Source organism: Diuraphis noxia, unplaced genomic scaffold (assembly GCF_037042655.1).
Source record: "Diuraphis noxia isolate RWA-SAM2 unplaced genomic scaffold, SU_Dnox_SAM2 contig0001, whole genome shotgun sequence".
Lineage (NCBI taxonomy): Eukaryota > Metazoa > Arthropoda > Insecta > Hemiptera > Aphididae > Diuraphis > Diuraphis noxia.
The window spans coordinates 104,640,926-104,664,419 of record NW_028301711.1 but is presented as its reverse complement, the minus strand read 5'-3'; the positions used below and the strand labels follow the sequence as shown (position 1 = coordinate 104,664,419).

Sequence of the window (23,494 nt, the reverse complement as noted above, 5' to 3'; positions counted from 1 at the left end):
CTATATAAAAATAATATGAATATAAGTGCGACGACTGGGTGAATCGGTTCGACGAACTCACGATATCAGTCCCCTCTGAAGTATTCATAGTACGTTCACACACACACACATGAGTTCACACCTCGCGAGCCAGTGGCGCTATTTTCCCGGAAGTCGGATCTCCCGGACACAATAGTCGTGCACACTTCCGGATTCGTGCGTGGACGACGGCCCAAGGACAGTGGATATTCACCCGTGGAGATTCCTAGTGCCTGCACAGTTCACAGCGTCCGCCGATCTTTTAGCTCCGTGCCGTTGATCCGACCGGTTGTGTATTTCAGTCGTCCGACATCCAACCGATCCGCAGTACACGCCGCGTGTTCCATGTGAGTCGCATAATATAATTAATCATTTTTCGTTTGGTTACCGCGGACATCGACGGCGCATCGAACATTTTTTGTAACTATTTCGATAATTTTCAATTTTTTCCCCCAGATTTTTCCCAACCCTTCATATTTTTTTATTCGATAATACATCAGATCCACGAATACATTACTTATCATTACTAGCACGGATCACCGTCAAACACTTGCTGTTCGTAGTGTCGGACACTCGTAACATGTGCTAGCACTTTTCAATTTGTGATTTTCGCGAAAATGACATCAACAAATTGTTTACCAAACATGGTTCAAGCTATCACGGTTCTCACTGTTTTAAAAATGTTAACAAACGGTATGTTATAATAATATTTTTATACTAATTTATTATATAAATAAAGATAGTCAGTATTACTTTTTAATATTTACTATAATATATATAGGTACAAAAACTATTATTATTTTTGTACACACGCGTCGTATAACGTCGCAATTGAGTACGTTTTAATAAAGTAATATAATTTATTAAAGAACTGCATAATTATAGTATGCCTATAAACTCCAAGTAGTATAATTTTTTAATAGATATTATAAAATTAGAAATATTACGGAATTTTTTTATTTTTATTTTAAGTCGAAATCATATACTATTTATATTAAATGACACGATAAGTATATAAGATATGAGACAGATAACACGAGTATACACAAAAAAAAAAATTAAAAGTGAATTAGGAAGCCATCCATTGATGATACTTTAATATTGATTTTTTTTTTAAAGTTGTGAAATTATTTACGTATTTAGACATTTTTGTCACAGAATAAAATTTGTAAATGACTGATATCAATTGTTTTGGACAAAATTTAACAGCATAATAATATAAAACTCGGGTAGTTTTACAGTGCGGTCAAAAAATCGTTAACTTGGAAGTTTTTCAAGTCTGGTTTCACCCTCTACCTCAGCACACCACCCAAAGTACCCGTCAAAATTTTGCGGAATATACGTTCTGGATTCGGGGGGAGGAGGGCTTTAGCTACTGGTCAACAATAGTAATTAGTCTTTCCGGTCAGCGCAGTCACAGTAGTTGCACACACAATGCAAACTCAGGGTCCAATGGCCCTGTAATTAAATTACCAAACGATCCGTGGAATTCGAATAGAACAAAAAAACGTTCAATATCGTGCTCATTACACGATTTTATGGCTTGTATATACGTAGATACTGAGTTTTAATCATTATAATTATTAACTTTTCTGTGATTTCACAATGATCGACGCATTTGGGTGAAAGATTAGACGGGATGACGCGTACCTACGTACCTATTTGTGGCTATATGTATTTTATTTTAAATATTATATATAATAATAATTGTTTATTTTTACCCATGGTAGTACGATTTTCTACTGGGTTAGCAACGACAGTGGGCTTAGTGAACCGGTAAAAGGAAAAAAATGCAATTAGGGATGTAACGTGGTCCTTGACACAAATATACGTATTATAAACGAGTTAGTTTTCATTCCAACTTCGGTCATTGTTTCTGCTGTAATTATTATAAATGATTAATGATCAGGTATTATGCAGTTAAAGAATAGTATGATAAAGAATTAACTATAATATGTAATATTACACTCACACATACATAAGTGTTAAAAATAAATAAAGGTGTTTGATTATCTCTAATCCTTTATATCTTGGATCAAGCAAAAAAACGGTCATCACATAAACCTAGAGTTGACGGTAGCACACCAAAGTCAGAATATATTTTTTATACATTTATGTCCGATTCAGTATAATATAAATCCACTTCCCACAGTCAGGTTTTTGGATACAAGTTTTAAATTCGTAACACATATATTTCATTAATCTCGATAAAATATTTTCTCTTTCGAACTAGTTTCTTATGCATCATTAAATATATTGTCAAGCTACTGAAATTGAACTGAACGATCTCAAAACCAGAACATGACACAGTCTAATATTGTAATATCCACACTATTGACAAGATTAATTTTGAATGGATTTATTAGGCACAAGATAACTCATTAAAAAACTGGGGAGTCTATCTTCTGTATTATAGTAGTAACTTATGGATGTGTTATATCTTAATATTGAATGATAACAAATTAATACATATTATATTATTATGAAAAACGAATCTGGGCAGTCTATCAGCCTATACATATTTTCTAAGAATATTTCATTATATACATATTTATATTGCAATATATATTGCAATATATATATATATATTTAAATAAATATTAACTAGGGTTGGTTAAACGAATTTTACTCAAAAATCAATAGCATATTAAAAATGTTAATTCTTAATATATTATTTAATAAAATATATTACAGATAATAATATAATAATATATTATATTATATATATTCATTTAAAACTTAGCCATTATAAAATTAGTTCATATAATATTACTAACTGTTAATAACGTACTAAGTTTGAATAGGTAATACTATTGAATAGTTAATAAAATATTAAGTAATAATAGTGATATTATTAAATAGTTGATGATTTAAAAAAAAATACAAATTTGTTATATCTTGATTTCTCTGCGAATTTTTTTTTTTTTAAATAAAATTTCAATGTTTAGTTATTAAATTCTGTATACAATAAACATGTATGAAAAAATAACAAAATAATTTTCAATTTTTAGTGATTTTGACGTATTTTGGGTAAAATTTGTACTTAAAATATAATAAGCATTTGATCATATTATTTACATTCAATATTTTTAAATTTTTTGGCCTAAATACATATCTATATTGGCATTTATGTAAAAAAAAATTAAACCAGTTTCAAAATTTCAAATGTCTTAATGGCTATAATTAGTTTAAAATTATTCTAAATATTTTAATATTTCATTGTGTATAGGAAATTATAATTTATAATTTAAGTATTAGTTAAATGTTTCAAATGTTTAATATTGTCAATGTACAAATGTACATGCTTTTATTCTAATCTTGTTTTTTAAATTGCATTAAAAAATAAATTTTTGAGCATTATTAACTTTTAATTATTTATAAGTAAAACATTTTATGAATTTTCCAATTTTAAAAAGTTATGAAAATAATATGACTATGTATTTGGTTAGAAAAATTAATTAGGAACCTTGTTTTATAATTATTGTCATGCCTTTTCTCTCACAAACAAAATATTATCATAGATAAAACATACAATTTCAAAAGTTAAATATTATAACAGAAATAGTAAAAATATTTAAAAAATTATATGTCACGTCTAAAAAAAATGGTGGATCATATTAAAATTATTTATTGAAATATTCACAAAAAATCTGCCTGCCGGTTGCAAGGAAGTTTCCATATTGTTGTTGCTGGGAAAATAATATTAATATACTACCAAAATTAATTTATAGGAAATGGCGAATACCTATAGCTACCTGTGTTTTTTGTTATAATAATATTACATACTATCCATAAAATATGTCACGATGGCGGCCAATCATAGAGTATTGTGACACGTGTAACATTGTAATAACCATGTACTTATTAAAATATAGGATATAATTTTATTGTGAATGGGTCTCGACTTTGCAAACATTCCATGGTCGTCGGGAGTGCGTACACCTAGATCGTAGCGATAACATCCCACGCGGTTCGTTGCACTCTTTTGTCAGATAGAATCGAACGCCACAAGTTATTGCATGAGTGATTCGCAATAGAGAACAAGTGTTAAAGGATCAAATTATTATAATAAGCACTTCACATAACATATACCAATACATTATATTTGGTGGACGTATTTTGTGGTGTACGTGTGTATGTGTGTTTGTGTATTTTTACGAATTTAATGTTTCAATTGATATGGCATATTTTAAGCATCAAATTGAAATTAAATAAATATGCTCCGAAAATTTCATTGTAAAATAAACTTAAAATGGGTTTAAACTTGTCTAGACATGTATAGTAAGTGAAAATCCATATCATTGTTTTTTTTTTTCTGAAGTCATTGAAGGAAATGAGAACGTTCATATACACAAATTCCCCTGTTATACGTATCCAATACAAATAACGTCTTCACATTTATCGACAAATACATAGGTAACCTTATAACTTTAGGTAAATACACCTATTTATTGTAGTATTTACGTACAGTGCATGCAGATTTGATTTTGCTACTGATTAGCGAATGGCGATTCGACATCGAAATTCGACACACGACGAAAAATTGAAAAAAAAAAATACTGGCATGATTTAAACACGGTTATTATTTTTATATCAAAAATAATGGTTTTTTAAATAATGGTTTCAACGGATTTTTTCATCTAGTTTCGGTAAAAGTTAGAATGCTAACGAGCACTGCGATGATTAGGAAACATAATAATTTATCATCTACTTCAATTCCACCAAGAAACTATACTGCGAAAACATTTGTTAATCAAATAATATGATAGGCCATCGAGGTTTGATGAAATCGTGGTCCTCAATAAAAATATATTTTTCTATAAAAAGGTCGATGCTGTGATATAAATATAACCATGGTATAAAAATCATTGGTTATGTCTTATGTATATATTTGGTTAATCGCTAATTGCTATAAGATTTCCGAGGAATTTATACCATTATAATATTATTGTAATGGTTATATAGTAATAGTATACAATATTGATTTTGTGTGAATACATACTGACGAATTCATTTTTTCTCATCATAGTTACTGCTTGTATAGGTAGTTAATTAATTACGTAAATTGTCAAGTACCTACTCCATGAATGCTTTTATGGTCTAAACATAAATCTTAAACAATTTTATATTTTAATCAAATCAAAGAGAGGCACTTGCACGTATGATATGTATAATATAAAGTGCCATGCCTAAAATATCAATGATAAATTATTATCATGTTTTGTTTTGATTTATATAAATGTTGACAATATTTCACATATTATAAAAAAAATTGCTTATGTCATTTCGTCTTTGTATCCTCAAAACAGTCAAAACTTTCGTTTTGACGAGGACCACTTGTGATCGTGTATGGTCCTTGCACGATTTAAAATTTCATTCCGTTTTCTTTAATAATTGTTAGCTGTTGAAAAATTCAAACACTGCACACAAATAAGTGATCGTATTATTATCGTGATACATATTATTGTGAGTAACCGGATTAACACCGGTTATGGTGGACTTTTGTGCACGATAACGGATTTCGGACATTGTGATTTTTTTCACCAACGCTAATGGGCCTGCAAACTGTGTCAAATAACAATCGAACGTTGACCAGCAGTCTGCTGCACAGGAAGTCATGGCGAGTTTTCCTTGTTTCCGGTCCTGTTACCGCTGGGTTTACCAACCTCTTCACACAGACATTTCCCCTCACCTCTGCCATTGACCTAGCCCAAAAAGCTTAATCAAGTTAAATAATCATTGTTCAACATATTATAAAAAAAATTTAAAAAAATTATGAATGTGTTTTTATAGTGTTGTTATACGAATATGCAATAATCGCTGCAATATCATTACGGATCTTGAACGTCTTGAACGAACAGAATCGTCGTGATCTTTCGCGTATCACTTTTGCCTATTCGATACGCCGTCTTAATAAATCAAAATGATATAATAATATTTTTTATGCAATTGCAGTGATAATCAGCATTTTTTAAACTTTTTTTTTTAAATTTAACGTAATAAAATATTATATCATTAGTTAATATCATCAAAACTAAATTATTAATGAAACGTTGAACAGTATAATATAATAAACATGTAGGTTTATACCTACATATTTCATAAAATGTTATTATTTATTTGTATATTGTTATTTTTATCAACATGTTTACAAAATGACTGACAGAGAAAAATATTTAGTTAGCTCTCTGTCGTTATTAAAATTATGTTTCTCGTTATTATTCTATTATATGATATAGTTGAAATAATATAAGACAGATAGCGGCATTTTGTAAATTTGTCAATAGGTAAGTATGTTGACAACTTAATGATAATTAGGTTTATTTAAAAAAAAGTTAAAGTTAAAGATTAAGTATATTATTAATTATAACTGTAGCAATAATTATATAATATATTATTATAATTTAATGTTGATTTTGATAAGTTAAATTTAATGAAAACGTTAGTTCAAACATAATATATGACTGTGTAATAGTAATAATGCATTATGTTGCATTAAAATTATTTACAGTTTCAGTAATAATGACAAATGCGATAATATAGCATTAGTTTTCAAATATGCATGTATCGATATTTTTAATTAGTAAATTGTACTTGACACAAATTAAAATCCCCTACCCATTTAAATCCACACCATAACTGACATGTATGATTTGCATTTATTTGTCTTTTCATACAATTTCGTATAGTGGACGGAAAGGCTAAACATATACCAAACCATAACTAGTTCTCGTCACACCACCACGACGAAAACATTATTTACTGTTTTATATTTCATATTATATTACTAAAGTGCACCATTCCTACACGAATTTCTACATTTATTTAAGCATAATATGTTACTGAATCGTTAATGTTCGTACAGCTAAAGTAGTTCATTTCGTCACGTCAAGTGGTACTATTTCTCCATTGTTATAAACAATTTTCCGTCGGAATCCTTCTAGTTTTTCGTATTTCCTTTAATTTCAATGCAGATCTGCATACAGGTAGATCTGATCTAATAACTTGATCTTTAGCAACCACGATCACCAAAATGAAACAATCTCATCACGTGTCGTACGTGGTGAGTCTCGTTGTGGTGTTTTCAGCTGCATACTCTGCCGGTAATAATGACTACGGTATAAATCCGTGATTTCGTGTTGTTTTCGATTTTAGAACACATAATAAATCCGCATTTCTATAAATTAAAACGGTTATAATAATATTTAGCTGACGATAATGTAATATATTCGATAATTCATATTTTTCAGCACAAACAACGTGCAACCAAGGCATCGGCCGAATCGTTTACGAAAGACTACCAGATCAACAGTTACAAGGATTCGACGATGACGTAGTGAGTATATATTTTTAGTCAATTGACTATTACCCATACCGGTTATGTTGGCTTGATATGAAAAGGTTCCATTTTGGTTTTTACTTACAAGATTATCATTCAAAAATGATTATTACAAACGTAATTACAATACATTTATAATTCATTATTTATTTTATTTTTTAAATATCATGTGAAGATTATTACGAAAGAAATGTTTGCATTTAAAAATAAAAACAATAATAAATTATTCAGAAGTTTAAGAATAATGATATTAGTTTATTTCGAAGCTCCGGAATCTTTTAAAATACATAAGTCACATGGCAATATATTTATTTTTAATTATGTTTTAAGTATTTTTTATATTCATTGGAATAAATGATATTCAGTGTCCAGTGAATTTTTTTTAGTAGGAAAAAAAATCGTTGAATTTGCTGCCATCAATATATTTTATACGTGTAATATTATTGTAGCTAGGAAACTTGAAAAATATTCTAAAATTTCACTCTTTGATTATTACACCACAGATATAGTTTGTTAGGTATATAATTAATATACTAAAATTGTCATAATAATTTGAAATGGAAACGACTAGAATCTGATTGATATTGTAATTTTTATAACATATTTCAATAGATATGTAATTAATATATTTTAAACGGAAACGTCTTTAAAAGTTACTAAAATAGCATTGCTGGGTAACGGATATAATACGACGTACATTTACTTTTAAACGTACTTGTAAGAATTATTTAAATCACATTATTTTTTAACATCTAAATTATTTATCTAAAAAAAAATGATTCACACCTACTGCGTTTTAACATAAATAAATGCCTAAATATACTAGTTAAGATTTTAAATGTTTTGTATTCTAATTTCACAGTTCAAATTAAAGCCAGAAATTTGAGTATCTGATACCTACAACACTTTCCAGAACTTCAGGTGACCGATCCCAAAACTTACTACAGCTCCACAGAGGTTTTTACCCTGTGTGCATTACTTGTGAATACCGTGATAGAAGGATCTTAATAATAGATATTTCATAACTTTATCGTGAAAATCTTTGTAATCTCGATTGAATTTTTAGAGACACGCCAACATTTTAAACTCAGCCTTTTAACATGCCATGATATTTTTTTCGTGGATTCTTTTAATGTATAAATATTGTGTAGGTGCGTGACACAGCTCCACCATTTCGGGTACTGGAAAAGTGCCAAGAGCTATGCCTTCGTGACCGCACGGCCACCAACAACCTGGTAAGGACGTGCACTTCATTCGACTTCCAGCCGGGTAGCAGGATCGCGTCGTTCAGTGGCACTGTCGAGTACGAAGAGTCCACGTGCTATTTAACCAGGGAACAGGCGCACCCCGAAGGCATTGGCGTGCTGGTACTGGTGCCGAACAGTGTGCACTATACCGAAGTCTGTCTGTCGTGTAAGTACACAGCGGATATTATGTTTATTTCATTTTATTACCGTTAAGTAATGTCTTACACATAACTCCAAAACGTGAGTTCCGAAGTTTCATAAATAGGTACCTACTTATAACGTTATGACCGTTCAATCTGAATATTGTAATATTTATTTAATATAGTGTTACAGGCTAATTTTTTTTTAAACTATTTACAAAATTAACATTATGATATATCTATAGTATTAAATGATAACAAAAATAAACAAGAAACATTGGCTAGACATAAGTTTCATCAGGAAGAACCATATTATTTATTTAAAATAATATAAATCTACCCATCCAATGATTTGCTTTTACTTTTCAGAAATTTTATTGTATTATTATTAGTAAAACAATCCGTGAAATTTAAAGACAATTAAATATGTTGAAATATAAATTAAAACATATACAAATAGGTAATGATTTAATGCTAATCATAAATCATATATAATGCACAAATATCTGTGAACTATATACTTAAACGTATCTTTTATTATTTTCAATCAGATTATTCTTAGATATTTTTAGAGAAAATAATGGGTCCTCATAGACAAGCTTTTAAATTACCAAGATATATTTTTTAAATATGTTCTAAAAAAATGTAATTGTAGGTAATATTCTATTTTTAATTAAATGATTAGCTCATTTATACTATATAAGTGAAAAATATGCATTTTTTGTGATTCCCGAGTCTTTAAAATCCTAAATATACTGCAAAAATATAAAAATATGCAGAAATACGCTAAATAGTATCGTTAGGTTTTGAAATAAATGTTGGTATAAACTAGGTAGCTATTTTTTGAACTAATCAATACAAATTTGCAAGCACACACAAGTTTTGACCCTACTTATAATATAATAAAATGCCCATTCAAGATGTAATGAAAATATAAAATAAATCATAGTTAAGTATGGAGAACTGTCATTATTTTATGTATAACGGGTTTCTATTGTTAATTCCAATGATGACAATTATTTTTTGAGACAATAGCAACGGCTATTTTGATATATATTTATTTTATTTTGTAATGGAATTAACTATGTGGTGTGAATAGGAATGTATTCAAAATTAGTTAATTATTTTGTTTTACATATATGTCAAATATATTCACAAGGTTACAATAAATTAATTGTTGATAATTCATCATACAGAAAAGTTATCCGCATGAAAATGTGAAAGTTATTTTTGTTTGACAGAATTTATTAAAATGTGAAAATTAAAAAATTATATATACTCGTATTAATTTAACTTGCTTAGAAATCCTATTCCATTTGAATTTTGTATTTAAAATCACTTAATGCGCATCTTAATTAAATAAATAAATAAATAAATAAATAAATAAATAGTGTCTTTGAGAATGAATAAAATAAAATAAAATCACAAGAATTATATCCATCCCACATATTGTATTGTATAATATAATATCAATTGTATATTTACAGGAAAAGAACAATTTTAATATTTTTATTACGTTTCATTAGTTGCTGACAGGTTTTTGTGATACCAATATCTGAACTTGCTATTTAATTTTTAGGTCCCTATTAGCTCAATAGATTATTTATTTTTTTACACAATCATAACTTATCATTGGTCAGATATTATAAGACTTATGAATTATAGTGTACACATTATAACAATGTAAATATATATTATAGACACGGTATGGAAAAAAAAAACTCTCTGATCGTTAATTTACCATATTGTAAATGTGACTAAACATCTCTTGAATTTATATTTTCAATAACATTTTCATACGTTTAACGTGACAATAATCAGTGTAAAAACCGATAGTAGACAATTTTTACTTTTTGTTTGCAGCTTACTATACTATACAGTATCACACCACCGATTTAATATTTTCATGAGTCTATACGTAAATAATATATACCTACCTATCAAAATCCCTTGGTGTATTATGTCCATGAAAATTGAAAATTCCCCCACAATTACATAATATACTTAAACTTCTAAATACGGGACACTGTGTGTTATTGTAATTGGAAGTATCGGCTTTCAGGGGGTTCAGTCTGCCCTAATAAAAAACGTCCAATATTTGGAGGTGTCTGGATTATGGTTGTCTGTTAGGGAGGTTTCACTGTATGATATTGGCAGCAGATTTAAGTTCAATTAATCAAATAAATATGTTTAGTATAAATAAATATTTATAATATTATATATATATATATATATATATATATAATATATATATAAGCCATTAACGGGTAATACGCGACATAATAATGATTTTATATAATAATAAGCTCTTTTAACTACATAATATACCTTACCTATGACTTATTGTTTCATGACCCTTTTGGTTTTGAGTTATCAATTAATTTTCACTCATCTATTATTGAACTTAAAATAAGAAAATAAATCTTTAATAATGTATTATATTATACTTCACTGGGTATGTGTTATACCTGTTGCTTATAATTAATTTAGTGTACTGTTTTAAGCTCCATGCGAATACTATATAATCAAGGCTCTCATATCAATAGTGGAGGACGACGTTACGTATAGTTATACAATAATAATGTATAAATAAATGTCACCTATCGAGGCTAATTAGATACGTCGATGTTTACGTTTTTTCGATTATAATTAATCGATAGATATTGTACAAGTTTACTTATCACCAATGATCGATTCTGTATTATAATATCGTTAGGTTAATATCATATTGATTGTTACAGTTTTAATTGTTCCAATAAAAATATATGTCGACATAATTGTATAAAACAATTTCAGTTTACACTTACAATTTTAATATTGTGATATTAATATTTTCTGATTTATAAAAAATAGTATAGATGTTTAAATATTAAAATCATTTATAAATCTTTAAATATTTGAAGACAATAATATGTCAAATTAGCAGATGCAGTACACTTTGAAAATATGAAGTATTTGTTGACATTTTATTTTGTTATTGTAATTTTTTTCATTCACACTGTATTTCCTAAAACACACATTTAATTAGATGAAAATGTTAGCATTTAATAATATTATTTTAAATTTGACTTTAAAATATGATACGAAATACATAATTATTTATTTTTGCCGTAAATCGTAAGCCAATATTATTAAGTTACTTATCATCCTGGAAGGACTCGATTTAGATTTAAAAATTAAAAATTAAAGTAAAACACACTTAAAATTTTTCAAGAAATTAAAGTTATACCTAGAGGAGTATTTTTAAAGCCACTTTTAATATTTTTTGTTAATTTTAAGAATTAATTGGTAAATTTTAAAATATTGTTAACTGTAAAGTTACTGATTAATCAATAATAATCATCCACTTTAAATATTTTTCATTCGCATTTATATTTTAACATCATTAAGGCAGTGGCAGACTGAACTTAAATTTTAAATGACGGAATTTCTTTTTTAATTATTTACCACCAACTCATCTATATACACATTTTACTTGTAACAAAGTTATGATGTTAATAAAATATGGTTGAAAAAGGTTGAGGTGGAGGGCAGATCTTAACATAGATTTCGGTGGTACTGACACTACTCTTTGAAAAATGTATTCAATTTTGTTGATATTGAGCCTTTCCGCTCACCACTGAATGTAGATGTACTAAAGTCAGTCTAGTTGATATCGTTAAACAATTTGACGATAGAATAACGTTAATTTTAAACTTATTTAAAAGGAATGCCTAATGCTTTAATATTCGTAGCAAAGTTCAAATCTTACACTCTTGAAATCATTGATACACTTACACAAATAACAAAGCTATACATTTAAAATACATATTATACAATACATTGTGTTGTTTCAAAATTTTAATACCGATACGAGTTACTCGTTTAATAAATAAAACAGATAATTTTATTAGGAAGTCAAATTTTTCTAAAATACTAAGCTTTTAAACAATATAATATTAAAATATTGTGTTCCTACCTACGAGTATTTTATTTGACCATTTATTTTATAGTCTTGTTAATATGAAGTCTTGATATTACCTACGTTTGTTTTTTTACGAAGTCAGGTATTTATAAAATAAAATATTTATAAAATATTTATAAAATAACAATAATAGCTATTTTTTTATAGCTATTATTGTTATTTTTATTTCATACTCACATATAAGACTTACAGTAAATTTTTAACTTTTATAAAAAAAATAACAAAAACCCATTGCAGAGATGATTTATTAGGTACATATCAATTTATACATACATTATATTATTACAATAAAATATAATATTATTTTCCACAGAAATTTTAATATGAACGTAATTAGATTACATGCAATAATATATCATAATATGCACTTGGATCCTCTGATATCCTATTGTATTCCAAAAGTTTTATTTTTTACATTAGCCTCAATCAACGTACAAATTATCTTTGTTGTAGACAATAATAATCACCCCCGGTCAAACACACTGTGTGCATCCAACCATAATGTTGCGTTATATGATCGACATGAGGTTAATGACCTTATGTGATACCGATCGCGATTAAAATTGTTGGGAAGTTCAATTTAGTACGTTATTTTCGAATATGCATGTAAAGTCATTTTTTTTTTTTTTAACAAAATAATAATTAGGATTCATAATTATATAATTTTAATTGAATAAAATAATTGTTTGAAGATACGTCTAATGGGTATAGGTAGTATTCGTGTAGAACAAAATGAACGATTGCAGTTGCATACAAAAAAATTTAAACACGCTGAACACACTAAATAATACATATTTTAGCCGTTGAGAATTATTATGTCATCTCATTTCTGCATATTCACTTCCATGATACAAAAATAGAATAAAAAAGTTCGATGCTAAAGAGAACTGTTATTCTTTATATTTTTATATACTTTTAGATATTTTAGATACTGCACGTGACCTACTCAACCATCAAAATTTGAGATTTTTAATACTATCTCAATATAAATAACTCAAATTATATCATTTTTTTTGAGGATATAGGTACAAACCAGAAATTTTTATTATGTAAAACAAATATATGAATTTATCTTAAAACATTCAATGATAAGTTATATAATTATATAATATTATATAGTTATATATTATTGTTTCTTAATCGTTTTGTAATATCGTGATGATTTTTTTTTTCCGATAAATTATAAGTCTTTTCACTACCATTACGAAGGCGCCCATTTTTAGATTTTAGAAAAATCTAAAATTGAAAAATATGAATCTATTTGAGATGTTTACAATCAATATCGAGTATATTATTTCATTAACTTTTATGTTTTTACACTAACTTACACGCTTTTTTACTTATCATTTTTATTTATTTCAATATTCAATAAAATAATAGGCTAAGTGCCCCATATTATATTGACAGTTATATAGTCAGATCTAGGAGTTTTAAGCTAATATAATAAGAAATTATTCGTTTTTTCTCTCATATATTAAAAAATTTGCATTTTATTATTTTTTAAAAATACAACACTAAATATAAAAACCAAAATGTATTTATTAATTGATATAAATCAATGCTATTTACTGATTGTCATGATAATAAATTCTAATTTACATTAAACATTTTAAATTATTTATCTCTTTATTTTCATTCATAATTACCTATATTATTAAATTTATATTTAATATTGAGGAAATTTGATCATTGGATGGTTTCATCCCTTATCGTATTCATGTTATTATTAATATTGTAGAACATATTAATATTATGCCTTTGTGTATAGATTGTATATTATTCTCAATAAAAATTAAAAAAAAAACTATTTCATATTAAATAGTGGAAATAACATTTAAGAAATACTTGGAATTTAAAAACCCATTGGGTATGCTTTTTTTTTGTTTTAATGGCATCAAATGTTTCAACATTCCTTTTTTCAGACGTTTTAGGAAAAACTAGTCGAAAAACATAATTAATATAAATTATAAATATAGCTAAGTACCTACTTTTTCATTTAAATTTTAATGAAATAAAAAAAGTTGTCATATTAAAAATATATCTAAATACATAAATCAATATCGAATAGATGCATGTAAATGGTAAAAGCCACTTATCATGATATTGAGTAGTTATTAGTAGTGCATTTATACTAACTTTATTCATCGTTATTGAATTTACTACCAAAAGCTATATTATAGTGTATTGATAGAGCTAGGGGGCTTGGAGGAGCTAAGACTCCCCTGAGTTTTCAATTAGTCTTCCTCCAAAATATATACCATAGTTTTGTATCTACAGTTTTTTATCATTATTAAAAATATAGGTACTACTTAAAGGTCATCACAACACAATTTTTTTTATGCTAGTTATTAAATCTGGTTACAGATAAGTGGCAATAAGTTTGCTCATAACTTATAAGCTATAACACATATTCAAATAAATATGGGTACTACAAATTTGAATGCAAGTTCTTAATTATATATTATATTAGAGTACTTTTTCAAGTTAAACGATTTCCATACTCATTATTATCATGATAAAATTTATCTTGAAAATCTTAATTATGGATGAATAATTCTTTACCGAATACCAAATGATGAAGTAGCTGTTAGTTGAATAATTTTACAAAAAAAGTTTAATCTGAATTTCAACTAGGGTTTTAGTATCTATAATATGTGATATCCTAGTTTATTTTTTTTACGTTACATCAAACATGATTAGTAACCTATAGACCAGTGGTCCTCACTAGGATTTTAGAAAAGACCAAATGTAAGTTTAAAAATGAATTTTTTAATTTTATTTATATCTTATACTTGAGCCTCCCCCGACTAAAATAATTAAGCTCTGCTTATTTTATAGTATTAGGTACATTAATTGCTTATTCCAATTAATTTAGCCACAAACATCATAAATAAACATTATAATTTATCAATAGACGCACTATTCATTTTAAAATAAAATCAAAATGTTAAAAATTAACCAAGTAACCTAACTTACCTACGTTATGTTGTACATTTTTTATTAATATTAATAGTACATTTTAAATATTAAACACAATTTACTACAATTACTACTACTAATCACTCAACATTTCATACTTCACAAAGTGTGTGCTCTTGCACACAACTCAAGTCCTTGAATGCACTAATCAATTTCAAAAATGTTGATGTTACGTTTTTGATTTACAGCTAGTAGAATTGAAAGAGAATGCCCGAATAGACATTATGTTTTCGAAAGACACACCAGGAAGAAACTTAAGTTACCATCTAGTGAATACAAGGAAATGATTGCAGCCAATCGGACAGATTGCGAAGATAAGTGTTTGAATGAATTTACGTTTGTTTGCCGATCGGCTACTTACGACTCGGCCTCCAAGACATGTTGGCTAAGCCGGTTCACCAGAAGATCACATCCGGAATTGTTAGAAGAAGATCCTAGTTCCGATTATTTAGAAAACACATGTCTCAATGGTAATAAGCGAAATGTTCTAACAAATAATTTGATTATAACTATAGCTGTAATATTTTTTATGAAATCATAGTACAATGATATTTGTGTATTCGCAGTTGAAAGACGTTGTGATGGACCAGTTATTTTTGTAAAAGAAGAAAATAAGCGGTTGGGTGGTCCTTTTGAAGTGGACATATTTGCCAACCTATCGTTGATCGAATGTCAAGCACAATGTTTACGAGCTGAAAAGTGAAAAAAAAATGATTTTATTACCTATTAAATTAAAAATCAAATGCAACAATAAATTGTTTGTTTTATCGATTTTTAGATATTTCTGTCGGTCAGTTGAGTATGACGAGCAAATTCGTCGGTGCATTATTTTTGAAGAGGATTCGATGTCACAGAAAGATGACCTAAGAGTGAGCAGTAGTCCGACTCATGATCTATATGACCTAGTCTGTTTAGACAACCGTAAGTGTTTATGATTTGTTTAAGACCCCCCATTTTTTCATAATATATCACCTACCCAAAGTGTGTGTGCAAATCTCTAACGAAATATCAGGTGGTGATTTGCTTACAGCCAAGGGCAACGAGTTTTCGGACAACACGTTGACGTCACACCTTTTTGCTGACGGACGAAGACCAGACACAGCATTTCAACGGTACAGGAACAGTAGGCTCGGTGGCGAATTTCATTCTGAAATCACTGGACGGTCGTTGAGTGAATGTCTGGATGAATGTCTGCGACAAGTGAGCTTCCAATGTCGGTCGGCTGTCTATAGCGAACGTTTTAGAATTTGTCGTCTCAGCCGTTTTAACCAGAGAGATGGTCACCGTGTGATATACGATGCAGATTATGATTACTACGAAAACTTAATGAGTGAGTGCAATTAGTTTATAAAATTAAAAATTAAAATATTACTTAATTTGTAAATTTATAGACGTATAGTTCAGCAGCATTTAAAAATAAATAAATAATATTCTTTGTGTGCATATGTTTTATATGAAAAAACGTACTAACATTTATTTCTAGACGGAGGTGCTACTTCACCACCATTCACAAGACCTGATCCTTTAGGACAAGGGTCGAATTTCTTAGGCAGTGGTAAACCACCTTATCCAACACCTGGGAAACCAATAGGTGAGTTTTATGTCAAATATAGTTATGTTAATTTAATATGAAATTATTATGCCTTTAATAACAGGAGGTGGATTTGGTGGTGTTTATGGAGGAGGATCGTATCCTGGTTATTCTAGTACTGCTGGAAGTGGAATAGGTGGAGGAGGTAGTAGTGGAGGAGGAAGCTTAAGTTCAAGTATTGGACCCTATCCCAGTGAAGCTCCTGGAGGATATTGGGGACATGTTGGAGGTCATGGAGCAGACATACCTCCTTTTTTGGGACAAGGAGCTGGAGGAATAGGTGTTAATAATTACGGATTTGGATCAACACCAGCTGTTATTGGATCGTCAATACCACCCTACACACCTTCGGCTTTACCAGGTGGACTACCACCCATAGGAGGACCACCTCTTGGACCTCCTTTAGGTATACCATCTGTGCCAGGATATTATGGTGGAGGTGTCGGTGGTATTGGTGGAATTGGTGGTATTGGTGGAAATGGAATCGATGCTAATAGACCATTCAATATAAGATGCGACGAATCTGATGGATTTAAACAGGTTACATTTCAATATTATATATATATGTATATTGTATATAAAGTTTAAATTGAATTCGTTTTAATATATTTTCTGATACATAATAGATGGGTGTGCGAATGCGAATGGCAAGAGGACTGATTAAGCGTTTCATAACTGCACCTACATTATCACATTGTGAACGTGAATGCTCGATGGTCAGAGACTTCAACTGTCGATCATTCAATTACAGGTGAGCTACGTGGTTTTTATTTATTAAATTCAACGATTTCTATTGATCCAATTAAACTTGTTAAAATGTTAAAAAAAAAAAATAAGTAAATAAAATATAATAGTGCACCATAATATAATATAAAAAACTGTCAATATATTTCAATAAAACCATTAGACCGGAATATTCGATATTAGAAAATAGTTTTGTATTGCATTTTGTAAATAGGTTATTAATTTTCTATTGTAATTTATAGAACCGCACCATATGGGACTCAAAGAGAAAATTGTGAGTTGAGTGATCAGGAAACACGATTTGTTGACATGGGAAATCCGGCATTTTTCGAAAACGCACCAGAATACGATTTTTACGAAAAGTCTGCTATGGGCAGTAGAAGCAGTCAAGAGTGTTTGGACGGTACGTATTTTATTTACATCTGGAAAAAATAACAAATTTTCTTCGAGTCAATTCACTTAGTTCGCGATATTCATTCGTTTTCCTATACGATTTCTAGTGACCCAGGTGTGCAGTGAAGACGGAATGGAATTTACGTTGCGTACGCCGGAAGGATTCTTAGGGCGAATATACACGCATGGATTTTACGACAGATGTTTCTACAGGGGTAATGGTGGAACCGCAAATGTTTTACGGATTAGTGGCGCTCAGGGATATCCAGATTGTGGAACTCAACGGGTAATATTATTGTGATCATTTAGATTACGCTTAATTATAACTTATAAGCAATAACTCATTAATAACTAATCTTACCTATACCAAAAACCTAAAGAGTGAGTGAGGGTTTTCGAACACAGGTGAACACTAAAGTATTAAGCATAATTAAAACAATGACAATACAACTATAATAATTATAATTGCTATTTACAGCGTATAAATTATAAATTTTAAAATAAATATTAATGCTAATTGATAAAGTTTAACTATAATGTTTTCATTTAAGTTATAACATTAAATACAATACACTTTATACGATTTATTGATATATTAATAATAAATGCATTTGGTGAATTTTAATCAAAACAGGTACCTACAATAATACAATTTAACAATTCATCTTGTTCTTTAAAATTATATTTTCAACAAAACACTTACGTTGCGTTTATTATGATTGTTGACGTTAGTATGGAGACACGATGACTAACATAGTAGTGGTACAATTCAGCGATTACGTACAAACCAGCCGAGACAAGCGATACAACCTGACATGTTTATTTCGAGGCCCAGGGGAAGCTGTCGTCACTTCGAGCTACATGACCGCAAAGTAAGTATATCTACATAATATAATTATTATGATTATCTTTATCGGATTTTTACTTTGCGGGATTAACAATTGATTTGCACTTACAGTTCTGGAAGCCCGATTCCTATCGAATACTTACCAGCGGAGAATTCGCTGAGTTCGCGTGTGCGACTAATGATACTGTTCCAAGGCCGACCTACGCAAACTATTGCCGTGGGAGACCCGTTGACATTCCGACTAGAAGCTCAAGATGGATATAACTACGCAAGTGACATTTTTGCCACCAACGTCATTGCTAGGGATCCGTACAGTGGTAGAAGTGTGCAATTGATAGATCGTTACGGGTAAGTTTTATACAGTTCGTTATGGAAAGTTTTCATTTCGACAGCGTTAGTAAAATCATTTAGTGTACAAATTTCAATAAACACGATATAATTGTTTCCAATCTTTATTCTTAGATGTCCCGTGGATAACTTTGTATTCCCCGGGCTAGATAAGGCTCGGGAGGGTGATGGGCTAGAAGCGAGATTTAACGCTTTTAAAATCCCAGAATCGAATTTCTTGGTGTTTGAAGCGACCGTCAGGACATGTCGAGATGGGTGTCAACCGGTAATAATATTTAAGTTTTACTGAAATTGACGTAATGATAACACTACGTTATTTTTATCTCTACAGGCGTATTGTACATTGCACGCCGGTAGAACGGAACCTTCGTTGGGCAGACGTCGTAGGGACGTAGGGGGTATCGATAAAAACGAAACGGCAGTTGATAAACAAAAAGAATCAGCAGAAACTACACCAGGTGAAGAAGAGAAAGTGCGGCAAGTTATTGAGGTAATTTTAGAGAAACTGTTATAACTGTTAGCTATAATACACTTTTAAACAATGATTCTATTTTCCAGGTGTATGAAAGTCGATACGACATGCCTATGGAACAACTTCTGACATCAGAACCAGCACCTCAGAGCGTCTGTTTGACCAGCAGGGAATATTACAGTATGGTATTCTCGCTGTTCATGTTTTTGGTACTCTTGATCACCGTATCCATGTCAGCTGGAATATACTATAAGTGAGTTTATTATACTGATTGCGATAATTGTTTAATTATCATTTCGCCAATACTCGATAATAATATAAGTCTTCCCTAGCATAATTACACCAAATAAAACTGTGAGAACCTTGCTCTCCACGCCCAATTTACCACATCCTAAAACATATTGCCAAAAACTAATGAATATTTCATAGCTCACATAGGTGTCTACTTTAAGTTTCGATCACATGCCTGCTCGCAGGAAATAGATTTTTCAGACAATTGAGGTAATAAGTAATAAGTAAACTGGTATTATTTTTGTTGGATAGAAAAATGAAGTAAATTTTTAAATAATTTTAAATAAATTAGTTATTTTTAATATCGTATAATATAACGTATATATTACTTGTGAAAATGTTGTCTAAAATATTTAAAATCAGCCTCAAATTATAATTATTACAAGAAAAATTTAAAGACTAAGTTGTCACTCCAGAAGATGATTAACCATTCAAGATTCAATGATTCAATGATATGAACAAAGTATATTTCATTTAATTAACTCAATAATTGAGAATAGTTTTAGTCATACAATTATATAATATGTATCCTATTGAATCAGAGAAGGAAATCATAGTCAAGACACTAATATGTGTAAAATGTTATCGTGTATTATTATTATCTCATGAGTGACACGTGCTTTTGTTTTCACAGGCGTTATTGGCTGTTAGCGACTAAAAATGAATTGGCGAACAACAGTTGTCTGGGCAGCACGGCCAACTGTAGTAGTGGATCAACAGGAAGGATGTCGTTTTCGGGCCGTAGCTTCTTCTCGAATATGTCGTTTGGAAAACGCAAACCGTTCCTGAACATTCGGTTGGTATTTACATATGTTATAAATTAAAGGAGAAATATTTGCTTGCATCTCTGCTGGTCATGCAATAATATTAAATACCAACTTTAGTGCATAATACTATTAAACTAATCGGGTGAAGGGAAATCGTGTGCAAAGTTTATTTATTTTTATACGACAGGCAGCGTATTTGGTATAATCTAAAATATTTAAAAACTTAACATATTATATAATAATATTCGCGACTAGTTTCTTTTATATAATACATCAAGATTATTAGGTACTTTGCAACACGTTTTTAACTGATGCAGTCTGTAGTTATACACACACATAATATCCATAAAAATCGAATCAATAATTCAATATGTCTACTCTCTATAGCGTGACTTTTTTTTTATTAAAAGATAGTTCTTCGTCTGTAAAAAAACTTAAGAAGAAAAATATGTGTACCATGTTCTATTTTTAAAATTGTATTTTTTATGCCTATATAGTCTCATTTTGAAAACGTTTAAAAAAAAAAACTTTTTAATTTTTATTTTCAATCTTCTCGCCACGCAGAGCTCCCGTAGAATCGATGGAAACGGGATCGGCTAATCCCACGGCAATGGTTGTGGGAGGTGGAGGCAGTGGAGGCAGTGGCAAAGGATTCGAAGACCCAAGTGAACCGATTTACACAGATCCGTCGCTATTCGAGCGATCCAGGAGCCTGCGCAGCATCGCGTACTCGTCGGCCGGACAAAACGTGTTCAAAAATGAAGCTTTCTGTCACTGATGTCGATTCCATCCATGATCCATCCGTCCATCCATATGATTTATATAGATCTATACCTACAAATTATTATTATGTATTATTTTTATCCAATACGTCCAAAATATCAGATCGTCCACGTCACAAACGTTACCTGTAAATGTGACGAAATAATAATATTATCATATACCTCCTATTCGAGTTCCACCGAGCCCGTTAACGTATACCTAATATGATATACCAAATATTATTATGATCATAGTAATATTATGTTGTATTATCCTTCATCTCCTATCTAATTGTAATCGAATGTAATTTTATTTTTGTGTGTTTTTAACTGTCGATATATTACCTATATTAATATTATTTATTAACTTTTAGAATTAAAACTTAAAACTGCACAAGCCATTTTGCTATGGCTCTAAGTTTACTCGCGCAATTTTTATTTTTAGAGTTAGATTTTTTCTCGGTAGTAGGTAAGAATATATAATAATACATAAGTACACAGTTTGAATTAAACTTACGCATATTTGTTTTCACGTTTTTTTTTAGTTATCGTCTCTATCGAAATTGAAGCTTCCATTGTAATTGAATACATAAAGCCCAATTTAAGTGGCACGCGTTAAATAATATAAACTATACTATTATATAGACACAATATCGGATTTAAGCGATGCAGTCTTCGACGTCATGCATCCGTGTGATCATTTTATATTTACTTATTTAATATTTTCCACAATCAATTATTTTTCGTAACTATTACTTTAGTTTTGTTAAGGTGGACACCTGGTGTCTCAGTCAAAAGCACATCGTGAATATAATGAAAATGTAATTATTATTTTTATCGAAAAAATACTTATTTTTAAATACGCAACAATTTTAGATAGGTTTTTTAGGTAACATTTCATTGGTTCATCAAGTAATTTTTTTATTATTAGAGCAAACATATTATTTGAATCACTAGAAAAATTTTTATGACGCTTTACGCGTATACTCGTATAGGCAATATTATTTGCTTCACTTGCATTACACGACTGCTCTTCGCTGAGGTACTTGCTATAGGTTTTTACTTATTATATATTGTTTTTTTTATATTAATATTATCATAATACATAACTATTATTATTATTATTATTATTATTATTATTACTATATTATAATTGTCTATTCATCGTAGGTAATTTATTTTATGAATACTTTAGTTAGCCGTCACAGTTATTAATGTTAATAAAATTTACTCTAAAAAAAATATTGATGATCATATTATTTGTTTACCCACAATATATTATATATTATTTGAATGGTAATATTTTCGATAATTATTTTCGTTTTTTGTCCAAAAAATATTTCTATTTTATCTTTTTTTTTCCGGCTTTACAATCCATTAAGGATCTTTACCACCAAAACTATCTCTTCCCATTTCTCTCTATCATACACTATAACTTGCCAATCCGTCCCATCATGGGCTGTCGCATTGAATATCTCTTTTATGCTGTTTATCCATCTTCTTCGTGGTCTTCCCCTTGGTTTCCTCCCCGCAAACGTCCAAGTTATTACTTCTTTTATTAGGCATCCGTCTGCTTACCACGCATGTCCGGCC

General features: G+C 29.3%; 1 protein-coding gene across 2 annotated transcripts; it reads left to right on the top strand.

The window, feature by feature from the left end:
- The first annotated feature begins 275 nt into the window (after nt 1–275).
- On the top strand, nt 276–23,201 carry LOC107164535 (no mechanoreceptor potential A). 2 transcript variants are annotated; one of them, XM_089216477.1, is made up of 19 exons: nt 276–711; nt 7,269–7,354; nt 8,509–8,770; nt 15,876–16,157; nt 16,254–16,386; nt 16,466–16,608; nt 16,718–17,017; nt 17,171–17,278; nt 17,343–17,818; nt 17,905–18,029; nt 18,265–18,425; nt 18,523–18,701; nt 19,148–19,287; nt 19,374–19,610; nt 19,725–19,875; nt 19,942–20,100; nt 20,169–20,335; nt 21,008–21,169; nt 21,705–23,201. In XM_089216477.1, exons 1-19 carry the CDS (start codon nt 636–638, stop codon nt 21,916–21,918), a joined length of 3,561 nt encoding a protein of 1,186 aa, XP_089072603.1. In that variant the 5' UTR covers nt 276–635; the 3' UTR covers nt 21,919–23,201. The 2 variants fall into 2 exon arrangements, with proteins under 2 accessions (XP_089072603.1, XP_015367874.1); XM_015512388.2 differs by having other exon boundaries at nt 16,700–17,017.
- Nucleotides 23,202–23,494: the final 293 nt, after the last annotated feature.